The sequence below is a fragment of the Talpa occidentalis genome, unplaced genomic scaffold, assembly GCF_014898055.3.
Source record: "Talpa occidentalis isolate TD23 unplaced genomic scaffold, MPIMG_talOcc4v2.1 talOcc4.6, whole genome shotgun sequence".
NCBI classification, from domain to species: Eukaryota; Metazoa; Chordata; class Mammalia; order Eulipotyphla; family Talpidae; genus Talpa; species Talpa occidentalis.
Window position 1 is genome coordinate 94,889,663 of NW_023604972.1, and position 14,117 is coordinate 94,903,779.

At 43.6% G+C, this 14,117-nt stretch overlaps 2 protein-coding genes across 4 annotated transcripts in view; both read left to right on the forward strand.

The window, feature by feature from the left end:
* MSH3 (mutS homolog 3) overlaps positions 1-1,454 on the forward strand; it is a 177,556-nt gene extending 176,102 nt beyond the window's left edge. The window contains exon 30 of the transcript XR_008549251.1: positions 1,304-1,454. The gene's annotated coding sequence lies outside the window, so the exon portion shown is untranslated. The remainder of the gene's footprint in view (positions 1-1,303) is intronic.
* An 11,097-nt stretch (positions 1,455-12,551) lies between these two features.
* Positions 12,552-14,117, forward strand: part of RASGRF2 (Ras protein specific guanine nucleotide releasing factor 2) — a 214,533-nt gene continuing 212,967 nt past the window's right edge. For all 3 annotated transcript variants that reach the window (XR_008549249.1, XR_008549250.1, XM_037529979.2), the window contains exon 1: positions 12,552-12,856. Coding sequence is in view for 1 of the 3 variants with exons in the window: in XM_037529979.2 (XP_037385876.1) it covers positions 12,569-12,856 (288 nt within the window). In the remaining 2 variants the exon portion in view is untranslated. The remainder of the gene's footprint in view (positions 12,857-14,117) is intronic.

The following is a 14,117-nucleotide window of genomic DNA, read 5'->3' on the forward strand; positions in this document are numbered from 1 at the left end:
AGGAGAAAATCATGAGGAAGCTCCTGGTAAGACTGGCCAGGAGACTCTGAGCTTCCAGCCAGGGGGCAGTGGTGGTGCCTATGGGCAATACCTGCGATACTAGCACCAGATGTGACATATCCTGCCTCTGGGAAGTCCTGGGATGCCCCCAGATATTACCTGGCATCACACCCCAGACGGCGGGTCCCACCTCCAGGGGGCTAAAGGCTCACGGTGCTCCTTGCCACTCCTTTCTCTTCATCTCTGTTCTCAACACAAGGATCTGTTTTCTCTACATGAAATCAAGTGTGTTTTTCTCAGTAGATTTTCATCTGTGAGAAGAGATATCCCTTATTTTGTAGGGTTAAGTCGGGCTTGCAGTTGGAAAAACAAGAGAAAATGTCAGAGACCCCTCTGGAGAGCCAGGGCATGGCATGGCAGGCTCAAGGACCGCACAGCAAATTTTGCCAGAGGCAAATCAGAGCAAGGGTCCAGGCCTGGGATTGGGCTGGGGGTGCACGCTCCCTTCTCAGAGTTCCTCAGTTGTAAGTAGACCAACTGCTCTGAGCATCTGAGTAATGGGCATAACCCTTCTTGGTGACCAGGAATGTGTCAACTTCAAATAGTCCACACTGATTTCCCCAAGAGTAACCACCTTTTCATTGCGATATCCTGATTTCTGCTTCTGGAAATGTGGTCAGCACAGGTATGAGGGATCACTCAGAGGGCAGGAAAAGGGAAGGTGGTTTTCTCCTGAGCCTATTCTGGGGTGTGAGCTGCATGGCAATCCGTGGAATAGTAGGGGTGGGGCTTGTGCTTGGCAAAAGCTCTGGGGTGTCCCACTGCCAGTCACAAGAGCAGGTTCTGTCCCTAGAAGTCCAGATGCTCCTTCAACTCTATTTGAGCCACTCACCCTTGAGGCCAGACTCACCCCTGAGGCCAGGGGTGTCAGAAGTGAGTGCAGACGAAGCCTCATCTTATGAGAATTTATACTCTGAGGAAAAGATTGGGCAAGCACACAAAGAACTATCATATAAAGGAGAAAACTGAGAGTGATGTGCCCCAACAGGGCAGGGTTAGTGATTGCAAATTCTCTTACTTATATGTAAGAATCACATAGTTACTTTGATGCTGTCGTTCACTATTATCTGACTCTGAGCTTACCTCAGAGATATTGATCTTTTCCTATTATACCACTCAAACATCATGATAGATAGAAAACTGAGAATGGAGACATCACACCTTGTTTAATCCAGAGGTTTGACAATGTCATCAACCTCCCCAGTCCCTTTTAAAACAAGTTTTTCCATTCTATTTTCTGCAGCATCAGCCTCAAGTCTGGCTCTCTTTGTGGTTACAAGATGACTACTGAGAGTCCAAAGGCTACTTGGTCCAGTGGGGCTCGAAGGAATGTAGCTAGAACACCAGGTCCATCTCTGGACAGGAAAGTCAACTCAGAACACATGTTTTGCTAGTGGTAGGTGAGTGGTGTCTTTTTCAAATATAAAATACACATTGTTATTCTTTGTATTTTTTTTAATTTGTACCAAAGCCTGCACAAATAATAATAACGCACACTTTAAAATTAGCTTTCCATACTACTTGAGAACTAAGCCAAGCAGTTACAGAATCTCATTTTATTTGCCTTAGGCAAACATATGCTACTCTATGTGTGTTTTTGACTCTGGCACATTTACTGTCTCAGAACATGAAAATTTTACTATTTAAAATAAACTATGGAAATTTAACTGCCTAAAGATTTGATAATAAGCTGCAGCACGGTAAGCCTTCAGTCACCTGGTAACTTGCTGCTTCCACCCTTGGTACTCAAATGGACCTGAACCTTGAATGGGCTTGAGAACTGCTTTTGGGAACAAAAATTCATGTATTGGCACCCAGATTAGAGTGGGATAATGGGATTAATTAATCCCACTATCTGGGACTACGGGGTTTTTCAGAATGGAGGACTTTCAATGCCAAAACCAGGAAAGCCCTGAGCAACCCAGATGAGGCGGTAACATTATAAAGACCAGACTGCAGGGGACAGGCAAAACTGAACCTCACAGACCATGTGCTCTGGCCCACCAGCTGCCATCTAGAAGGAGGACAGGTTTAGCCAGAAGGAAAATGCCTCTCTGATTGGTTAGACTGGTGTTGGCTTTTTAGCCCACAGAGCTACAGGGTACAGATGAAATAACCAAATAGAAGAAGGAGATTGAGAATGAATAGGAAAGGTGAGAGTAGTGAGGACATGTTGGAAGAACACACACAAAAAAGGAAAGATATTCCCTGCTCATGGATTGGAGTAACAAACATTGTTAAAATGGTCCTCCTACCCAAAACAATATATAGATTCAAGCCTCCTCAAATTTGGCATTCCTCAAATAGAAAAAAACAATACTGAAATTTACATGAAATCTCAAGACATCAAATAACCAAAGCAATCCCAACCCCCCCCCCCAAAAAAAGGAGGGCAGTATCATACTCCCAGATTTCAAATGATACTACAAAGCTATAGAAACCAAGCCAGAATGGTACTGGAACAAAAAACAGACACACAAACCAATAGAATTGAGAGCCCAGAAATATATCTATGATAACCTGTGTATCCATGCATTCCCATATATGTGTGTGGATGTATATGCATATACATGCATAGATCTGTGTATATATATATATTTTTTTCAGTCCTATTTACAGTAGCTAAATTATGGGAAAAGACAGAGGATTGGGTTCGAAAAATGTGTGTGTGTATACACACACACAATGGATGGAAATGGAGACGATAATACTAAGTAAAATAAGGAGAAACACAAATACCAGGTGGTCTCACTTATATGTGGAATATAGAGAAACCTAACAAAGGGTCAGTTAAAACCAAATCAATAATAAATTCTTGACATTTGGCTTCAGAATTGTGGCAACCAGAAGAGAAGTTTGGTGGAGTGGGAGTCGGGGGAAGGGTGGGACCCAACGAAACATGGTGGAGATTATGGGGTACTGATGGTGGGCAGAGTGTGAAAATCTCCATTTGTAGAGGTTTCACTTATAATCCCCAAAGTAGATACAATGATGTAAACCAACTTTACCTCAATAAAGATAATTTGGATAAAATTAAAATAAAAGTAAATAAATAACACACCTCAGGTAGACAGGACATCTATAGTCCATTTCGTGGTAACTGCCTGCTGAGATTAGTGCAACTCCTTTTCATTCTCTCCTAACCTGGATTTAAACTCCTACCTGTTGTTTAGTTTGTAGATATTACAGCAATATTAACTCTTCAACATGTGTGAGCAACTATCAAATAACTTCTCAAGAACAAAGATAGAATTCCTACTTCTTTCCTTAAGCAACCGGAAAATAGGACAAGTGTGTCAGACAGTAGTTTCCTGACATAAACAATAGGTAGTACAGGACTGTGATCCTTGAGTGAAGAAAGCATCTCATTTGATTAGCTTTACCAGTGCCCCAGCTCCATGCCTGAAGAGAGCTGTCAGCACTGAGAACACAAAAGAGGCCTGGTGGCCTCACTGAGTTGAAGAGATGAGATTTCTGTGAAGCCAATGACTAAAATACACATGACAGATTGCTGGAGAGCAGACAGTTGCATAAAAAGAGAGCACTAAATCTGCAGAAGGGTCTCCTCCAGTCTGTAGCTTAGTCCTGATTAGCTCATGCATATGAGAATATGATGAAAACCAGGAAAAGAATCTCCAGAAAGAAGCAGGAGAAAAAAAATCCCCCAAGTTGACACCGCTTGTTAGTAGTCAGAATGGTAAAACCTCCTAGCACATAAGGCATGAAGCAGAGTCCTCAGGTGGGTGGATGATATTAACCGTACACTGTTCAGTCAGAAAACTGGCTGTTCTGAACCTACCTTTAAAAGCATAAAAGCAAATCTTATGGATCAAACCATTTTCAAGTTACTTACCTGAGTTCCAGAACAAAGTAAAAAATATTTAAAGGACTGTTATAGCAACCGACCAACTGACTAAACAAACAACAAGAATGACAGAACCCAAAAGGTAAAATTCACTGTATCTGGCTCTTAATCAAAAATGGCAAAGGAGAAGGCAAATGCAGCTCATAGGAAGGAGAAAATACCATCAACAAGGCAGACCCAGAAATGACATAATTTGTCACACAAATTATGACAAATGACAAGATTAGTAGACAAGGACATTGAAACAGCTATCATAAACATACCCCATATGCTCAAGAAAGTAGAAGAAAGCATGAGCATGAGAAGAGGGAAAATGGAAGACAAAAATACCCAACCAAATCTTAGAAATGAAAAATACAATGTTGAGAGGAAAAATAGATGGGATGGGATGGGATTAACAGCAGTTAATACATATGAAGTAGAGTTTACAGCAGGAATGCAAGGTTTATTTTACACTGAAAAATAAGCTATTACCTCACCACAATGAAGAATTAAAAGAAAAACCATAAAAATACAAGAAAAAATCTGTTAAAATATAACATCAGGGCCTCCCTGGTGGCGCAGCGGTAGAGCGCTGGGTTGCGAAGCTGCCCGCGGCCTCTGCGGCGCCGGTTCAATCCCCGGCTGCTCCCCGGCCACCGGAGGAGGGTCCCACATGGCGCGCAGACCTCTCCTGCCGCCCGCTGCTCCCCTCAGCAGTGTACTTCGGTCCTTCTGCCTGCTCTGCTCCCCGCTCTGGCTCTGGTGAATTCTCTCACCCTCCTGTGCTTCTGACTGTACCCAGTGCTTGTATAAACAAAAACAAACAAACAAGCAAACAAATAAAGAAAAACATGCCTCTAAAAAAAAAAAAAAAAAAAAAATTAAAAAAAAAATAAATAAAATATAACATCAAGCAAAGTTAAAATAAAATCTGTCAATAAATTAGAAATAGCTGAAAATTTGTTCAGCTTGATAAAGGGCATCTGTGAAAAACCCACAACTAACATTATAATCAATGGTGAAAAAAATGGGAAACAAACAAGGATGTGCCTCCTCACCACTTGTCTATTTAACAGTTTTTTCTGTAGGTCTTTGCCATAACAAAAGGGAAAGCATATCATATTGATATGAAAGGAAAAATAAAACTATCTTATTAACAGGTGACTTGACTATGGAAAAAATTTTGAATAATCTATTGAATGGTTTCAAAAACTCATAAATGAATGTAGCAAGGTTGCAGGATACAAGATCAATATTTCAACATCAATTTTATTTCTATATACTATCAATGAACAACCAGAAAAATAAATTAAAATATGTCATTTACTATTTGTTAAGGACTGAATGTTTGTATCTCCCTCTCTCCCCATTTGATACTATTTGGAGTGGGGCCTTCGGGTGGTAATGAGGTCATGGAGGTGGAGCACTCCATGGGATTGGGATGGGTGCACTCCTAACCTCCAGAACTATAGGAAATAAATTTCTGTCATTGACAGGCTGCCCAGTTTATGATATTGAGTTACAGCAACCCAAGCTAAGACACCATTACATTAAAAATATGACACTTTAAATAACACAAGACTGTGCAAGACCGGTATACTGAAAACTATAAAACACTGCTGAGAGAAATTAAAGAAGACCAAAACAAATGGAGAGAGATACTATACTCATGGATTGTAGGATTTAGTATTGTTAGGACACCAGTTTTCCCTAACTGAGCTGTACATTCAACCCAATCCCAATCTAAATTCCAGCAAGATTTATTTTTTGTATAAATTTACAAATCTGAGTCTAAAATGTATATGAAAATGCAAGAGAATTAGACTATCCAAAATGATTTTTGGAAATGGAGAACAAAGCTAAAAATCTTAAACTACTTGACTTTGAAACTTTTTAGAAGGTTAAAATAATCAAGATTGTAATGCTGGTGGAAAGATATGTATCAATGTAGATTTTTGTATATGTATGTATGTATATATGGTGTGTGTGTGTGTATATATATATATATATATATATATCAATATGTATATATGTATTGAATATATCAAAGACCAGAATGGAATCCAGAAATAGAACAATTCATGTATATCCAATTGTGTTTTGATAATGGTGTCAAGGCAGTTCTACAGGGAAAGAATAATTTTTTCAACAAATGTTGCTGGAACAGCTGAACAGTCATATGCAAAAATATGAACCTCAGCTTTTACCTCATATCATAGGCCTAAATGTAAGAGCCAGCACCTGAAAACTTCTAAAACAAAATAAAGGAGACAATCTTAGTGTCATTGGATTAATCCAAAGGACAACCCAATGCCCATTAACAGGTAAATGGATAAGCAAATGTGGTGCTCTATAATAAATTCTGCATACAATAGAATACTACTCCACAATATAAAGAAACAAACTACTGATATGCTTATCAAAATGGATAAATCTCAAAATCATGTTGAATGAAAGATGCCAAATAAAAAGGTACACATAGTATGAGTCCATTTATATAAGATTCTAGAAAATGTAAACTAGTTTACTGTGACAAAGTACACTAGTGGTTGTATGGCGGTGGAGGAAGAGAGGTGGGAAGGAAGGGATTTAGAAAGGGAATGAAGAGACTGTGTGTGTGTGTTAGAATGTTTGTCATTTTGATTGTGGCTTTGGTTTCAGAGGTATACAAATAAGTCAAAACTTTTCACAGTATTCTTTATATATATGCAGTATATTTTAAGTCAATTATAACACAATAAGACCTTTTTTTTAAAAAGATTTATTTATTTATGCATACAAGAGCTGGGGTACTGCCAGAAATACAGGGAGGTGAGAGGATTCACCAGAGACAGAGTGGGGAACAGAACAGTAAGATTGACTGAAATACACTGCTGAGGGATGCAGCGGGTGAGGCAGGAGAGGTCTGCTGCGCCGTGTGGGTTGCTCCCTGGCTGGCTGGGGATAGAACTCATGCTGCAGAGGCTGTGGATTGCTTCATAGTGTGGTGCTTAACCCCTTGTGCCACCAGGGAGGCCCCACAATAAGCCCATTTTTTAAAAGATATAAAGGGCCTCCCTGGTGTTGCAAGGGATTAAGACACAACCTATGGAGCTGTCTGCAGACACTGCAGCACCAGTTCAATCTCCGGGCCAGGAAACTACCCACATGGCACAGCAGACCTCTCCTGCCCCACCTGCTGCTCCCTACAGCAGTATAGTTCAGTCAGTCTGCCTGTTCTGCTTCCCACTCTATCTCTGGTGAATCCTCTCACTCCCTGCACCTCTGGTCTGTACCCCTGCTCTTATCTGTGTAAATGAATAAAGCTTTAAAAAAATTAAAAATACAAAGAACAGTTTTTGGTATTGTGAACTTTAAATCCATAGAGAGATGTAGCAGGGAAATTAACACCAGTTGTTGTAACAAGATATCCAGTTTCTCAGTGGCTTACTATACCACGATTTTATGTTTTGCTTGTGTCAAAATTTCATGTGTCCCTGAACATTCCATGCCAAGCAGTGACTCAGGGACTTGGCTCTCTTAGATGCTCTCCTACTGGCTGGTGCAGGGATTAGAGGGACAGCCTTGCCTTGGAGAAACAGATAATCAGCTGAGAAGCAACTAAACATTAAATCCTGTTCCAATAGTTTGGGCCTAGACGGAGGTGCCCATCATACCTGCCTGTATCCCCTCATCCAAACCCAGTGACGTGGCAGTTTAAGAAATGAGTCGTCTCCATGCCAGGAAAGAAGAATCATGCTTTTATTTATAAATGTTGCCAGTCTCTGCCAGAAGAAAAAGGAATGCCTCTTCCCAGAGACATGATAGCACCTATTACAAAAGAACACTGAGCTTCTGAGCCAAAATACCTACATTCATATTCCTTCTCAGTTTTCTACAAAATGATGAGAGGTCATTTGCTTTAGATTTCTGAACTAAGGAGCCTATTCAAGAGTTTCTTATGAAGAAACAATTTCTGCACCAAAGGGGAATTCAAGTCTCCAATTCCTAGGAGACAGAAAATTGGTCGTAGTTTTCAAATCACTCCCACAGACTCCTCCACTCCTTTCCCACTTCTGCCTCCAAGCTTTCAAAACTTTCAGAGCCCAGTCTAAGCAAAGGCTTGCAGCTTGAGCCTTCCACCATCTGCATCTTCTCCTACAGCACTGGGGAAACCCAATTCAGCGTGATGACACAGAGCCACCAAGAAAACCTGCTCACAGTCTTTGGTGCTATCAGCAGGATATTGGATTCCTGACCTCTGAAGCCAAGATGGCCTTATTGTGACCACATGGACAGGCAAAGGCAGTGATAAGATGTTGCTTCAAGGGCTTATACTGCTACAGGGGAGAGGAGCACCCCAGACCCCACAAATCTGCCTGCTCTTAATAGGTTCTGCCATCCGCTGCATCAACACAAAAACATGAGACTTTGTTTTTTTTAAAGATGTATCTATTCATGCATACAACACCAGGGTATAGGCCAGATGCGCAGGAGGGTGAGAGGATTCACCAGAGACAGAGCGGGGAACAGAATAGGCAGACTGACGAAATACATTGCTGAGGGGAGCAGCGGGCGAGATAGGAGAGGTCTGCTGCGCCATGTGGAATTTGCATGGGCCGGCAGGGATGGAACCCACGCTGCAGAGGCTGTGGACAGCTTCACAATGTGGTGCTAAAACACCTGCGCCACCAGGGGAGGCCCAAAAAACATGAGACTTTAATGAAAAGGAACTTTAATACAATTAGTAAACAATACAGGAAAGGCAAAGGCATGTAGTTTCTAAATCAAGCACCCAAAGTTACTCGTCCCCTTGTGGGTAAAAGTCCACCCAAACAGGATTGGCCCAGAGCAAGGCCCCAAATCCTGCCACAAGTCTAAAGCACCTTCCAGCGGGGACCCACAGAAAAGGATCAGAAACAATCAGACAAGTCTGGAAGGAAAAGAGCAAAATCAAAATCAAGATAAAAGATACCATTGTTATCCTCCTGTTATTAAAAGATACCATTGTTATCGTCCCCACGGGTCTCTCACCCACATCTGTTTCAGGACCAAAAGGCAAGCGTAGTTTCTTCACAAGTCTCTCTGCTCCATGTGCCTCCTTCAGGTCTCCTTCTGACTCTCCATCCTGCTTCCTTTCTTCCCAATCTCTGCAGCTTCTTCTCTCCCTACTCAGCTCCACCCTCCCTTGGGTGGGGCAGGAAACCTGGAATCTCCCCCCACCCCCTCCACCTCTGGGGACCACCCTGTTACAATACTACCAGTTGTATGACCTTGCCAATATTTATCCAAGGGTCTTTCTCAGTACCAAATTCTCCTGCAGCAGTGGGTCTTCCCCAAATTCAGGGATTTTGAAAAGTATAGATTAGATTTTACACTGTAGAATGTGTTCCCTGCCTCCACCGCCCCAACTGTAATAGCTTTAGACAACTTAGAAAAAATTTTTCCCTCCCATCGCCCTGCCTCCCTCCCCTTTCTTTGGTCAAATTGTCTGGATAACTTCTTCTACAAGTAGTAATTAGGGTTTCCAGATATGAGAATTTGTTGCTGTTTTTCTTTCTCTTAAAATGCTTGGAAAATAGCCTAGAGGATACTTTTGCTGTTATCAGTGAGAAACACTTTGATGTCCTCAAAGATCAACTTAAACTGAGCCTCTCAAGAAAGACTTCATGTAGGAGCGAAAACAATGAATTCACAGAATTTGTCCCATATACTTGGAACACAGTCCCTTTTGCTAACCTGTCTGATAAGTTGGGAAATAAGCACCCTCATTTGCATAACCTCCTTGCCCTTTGTGTTTCCAGATGGCACTGCTCCAGGGATGCAGTTTCCATATGAATGGAGGCAAAGCCCACAAATAAACACCAGAGACTTACTGGATATAGATTCTTTAGATTGTCCAGGGGGGTTTGGTTTTCTCATCTCTTACAAACTTGCAAAATGATCTAATATTTGCAAATGTGTGTTCCTTTTTTGGCAATTCAACAGCACTCAGTTAATTTAGAAAACATTTATGAATTACTTGTACGTCTACTGCCTAGATGCTCTCCTATTGGCTGGTGCAGGGATTAGAGGGACAGCTCTGCCTTGGAGAAGAAGCAACTAAACATTAAATCCTGTTCCTAATAGGTTGAGCACACCAGGTTCAGTGACACTGTCTTTTCTGTATCTCCTTTACATCTCTTTAATACAGGGTTGAGGACATAAATAGGTGATCAATAAGTAGTCTCACCATGGTTTTCTACAGTTAAAACTCCCAATGATCACCAGCCAAAGTCTGAAGGAAACCAGAGCTCATTTCTGTCACTATGAGGATGACGCCTTACATGGTAGGAAGTACATGGTAGGAAGTGATGACAGAAAAAAAGCTGAGAATACTTTGGGTGGTTGTGATCAAAAGGATATTTGAATAGCCAGAAACAATAAATAAATCGGCACTGAGTTGTTTTTTTTTTTAATCTGAAAAAACACAAATAATTAGGAGATTTGAATATCATTGAAAATAGTTTTTGTGTTGAATTCACATCCTTAATAGTTTTCACTCAAAAATGATGCTCATCAGCTACATAGGTATCAACTCATTAGTTCTTGGAGTTGGGACAGGACCACAGAGAAGGAAATAAAAAGCCTTCTGAGGCAGTTGCCATTTTCTTTGCATATAGAATCTGACTCAAAACCTGGCCCACAATTATTTATTGTCTCTGTAGTTAGGAATCACCTCTCAAGAACAAGGCAAATTCCCAACTGGGTTAAACCCAAATTAGCACAGCTCTGCCCCTAAGATATTTAAAAGTATGCAAAGAGAAATGACCACTGTCCTCATGCTGTAATTTCAAATGGCAAATACTTTTTACTGTATAGAGTTTTTAATGAAAAATTTTTTAAGGCAAAATGGAAAAAAACAACTGCTTAGTGAGGCAGAGTTAAAATATTCTGCTAAACAGCACTGATGGAACAGATAGAACCTTTGGGCTACCAGTTTATGAACACACAACTAGTGGTACAAGACAGGTATATTGTCCCAGATTCATGGCCCAGAAAAGGATTTTATATTTAACAATAAACACTTTATGGAAAATCATTTTTACAATATGTGACTAAGGGGAATAAAAAATTGTATATAGCAGAATCTAACACAGACACTCCCTGGGACTTTCACTAGCTTTCTCACAGATGCTGGCACACCATTTCTTTCCCACTTACATTTTATAGTAGGGGTCTTGGTTTTCTGGCTGAAGCTTTCAGATTTGTTTATCAAATGAATTCCAGTCCTAGCAAGGACATCTGGTGAACCTGACAGTATGACTTCTGGAGACAGATTCTGCCAGGAATAGCAGTCTTATTTGGGTATTTTTTTTTTTTTTCTGGTTGAAAACTTCATGCTTAAAATTTAGTTTCTTTTATCTTAATCCTGGTTAATCACAGTTAGTTGAGAGGAACCTGACAATATCTGACACCTTTCTGGGAACAGTGGGGTCGCAGTCCTTAACCTACACGTAGTGTTTTACACACAACCATGCAAGCACAAGTAGAAAAGTCAAGGTTGTCCTTTATGCAAAGCCATCCTGTGTCTCCACCCACTGCCATGGAAACACATTAGCTGGTGAGTGCCAGTGAGTGCTGTGGTGGGTGAGTGTGTTGTGAGTATGTGTGAGTAGGTTTGTGAAAGTGTTGAACTTGCATTAACGCATATATGTATAGTTGTATATTTGTGAGTGCTTGGGTATGAGTATGTATTTACGTATGCTGTGTGTGTAGAAATGTGTGTTTGGCTGAGCGTATCAGTGTGTGTTTAGTTGCCTGTGTATTTGTACATGGGTTTGCAATTGTGTGTGCAGGAGTGCAGATTGCGGTCGTATTTGTATGTATGTTAAGGTGCATTTTTGTGTCTATGTGCGTTGTGTGTGTATTGGTGCAAATGTCTTTGTGCGCACGCTGTGTGTTGGGACGACATCTGTGTCTGTTTTTGATTGTATGAGTGTGAGCGCTGTGGGTATTTGTTCAAATGTGCGCATCGGTGTGCTGTGAGTGCGTGCCGGGTGCATCTGGGAGCGTCTACATGTGTGTGTGTGCGCGCCGCGTGCGAGCGCGCGTGTGAGCGGCTGTGTGCTGCCGCCGCGCGCCTCCAGCCACCTCCCTGCGACCCGCCCCAGCGCGGCGCGGGAGCCCAGCCGGCGCGGGTCCCGGGCTGGCGAGGAGCGGCGCGCGCGGAGGAGAGCGGGCTGCGCCGCCGCGCCGACTTTGCCCTTTAAATCGGTCCCCAAGCCGCTCGCTGCTGACCGCCCACGTGACGCGTTACCTTCTGTCTCCCGGAGCGAGTGGCCCGAGGACAGTCCTCCTCAGGCTGCCGCGCGCCGCGCCGCCTCAGCCCGACGCGGGGGCCCGGGTCCCCGCAACTTTGGGACGAAGCAGCGGGCGGCCGGGCCGCGCTCCGCTCCCGCGTCGGGCTGCAGGGCCTCGCTCGGCCAGGAGGGCGGCGGTCGGCCGGGAGGACGTTCCCTGGCCGCAGCCCGGAGCCCCTCGCCCTAGCGCGGCGCGGCGCGGTCGGGCCGGCGGGGGGCCCTGCACGCTGCGTCGGGAGAGAGGGCGCCCTTCGCCAGACCAGACCGGAGCGCGAGCGCCCTCGGGGAAGTCGGCCCGGAGATGGCCGAGAGGCTGGGGTGAGCCCCGCGCGCCCTCGCCATGCAGAAGAGCGTGCGCTACAACGAGGGGCATGCCCTGTACCTGGCCTTCCTGGCCCGCAAGGAGGGCACCAAGCGCGGCTTCCTGAGCAAGAAGGCAGCCGAGGCGAGCCGCTGGCACGAGAAGTGGTTCGCTCTCTACCAGAATGTGCTCTTCTACTTCGAGGGCGAGCAGAGCGGCCGCCCGGCGGGCATGTACCTTCTGGAGGGCTGCAGCTGCGAGCGGGCGCCCACGCCGCCCAGAGGTGGTGCCGGGCCTGGGGGCTCCCGGGACGCGCTGGACAAGCAGGTACCACACGCCCGCCCTCCCTCCCGGGCTTCCGAGTCTCCCGTCGCAGTTCTGTCCTGCGCTCCTAACCCCGGTAGGGCTAGGGTTCGAACCCCCGCAGGAACCTGGCCCCCAGGTCGATGTTTACCTGCCGTGTCAGTGGCGGGACGTCCTCGCGGGCTCCCCACCGCCACCCCTCCCTTCGCCCACACCTCCCAGGTGATGAGTTGAAATAGGTGTTCGGTTTTATTCCTTTCACCACCCTGCAAGCGGCCAGGTCGTTTCCGCTTCTTTGCTAACCTTTGCTTTGCTTCTCTAGACCTTGTTCGGAAGGATTTAGTGTGGTGACGTGTGCTGACACCTGTTGGGTTTAGATTGGCAAGACGGAACTTATTTAGAAAAGTTTGGTTTCTCCCTTCCCAGGCTGGTGCGCGGAGGTTTCTTTGCCTGCAGATGTTTGATGCCTGGCTGTGCAGGGAACCAGCAGGGCTACCAAGACTGGCAGGCACTTTCTGGTGATCATTTTCAATCTGTCTTTGTGGTTTATGTCAGTTTACTTTACTAACGTGTAACCTGCTGGGTCTAATTATGAAGGTAAAAGTGTATCCATTACCCTCATGATTAATGTTTGGTAGCCACATTCCTGCTATGTTTAAATTTGTGGGCATTTAAAAAGAACACTTGTGTGTGTTTAAAAATGGATACTTTGAAAATGAATGTGACCTTTTAATTCTGGGTCATAATTTTATTACTTTCGCTGTGCGCACACTAGCACAGAGATGTAGTAACCCCTCCCCACCTTCCCCCTCCCCCCTCGCATTCCTGCAAATGAGAAGTCTGTATTTTTTCAATACCGTTTGGTTATTAAAGTTAAAGCGGACTAATTTTGTGCTCCCAAATGTTCTCACTTCGTTTCTAGACCTCCACCTTTAGAAAAAATAGGCTGATTGTCTTTGCTGTTGCATAAAAATATTTTGCAGCTGAATTTTCCGTGCAACTCAGACCAAACATCTTCCATTGCGAACCACTGAGGGCGGCTGTGGGAGGCGCTAGGGATGTAATGATGAATAAGTCTTCATAAGCCCCGGGGGCTTATAAAACAATGTGTAAAATTAAGAGGAGTTAAAACTAGATCAACTAGAAGTTTGATTTTTTTAAACTCTGTTTCACTATAAATCATTAGCAGACTTTACTGATTAAATCTGTTCTGTGAAGATTAAATCTGTCTGTGAAGCTGAAATTTTAAAAAATGCCTTTTGGTATGTACGCTTGTTAAATGTCA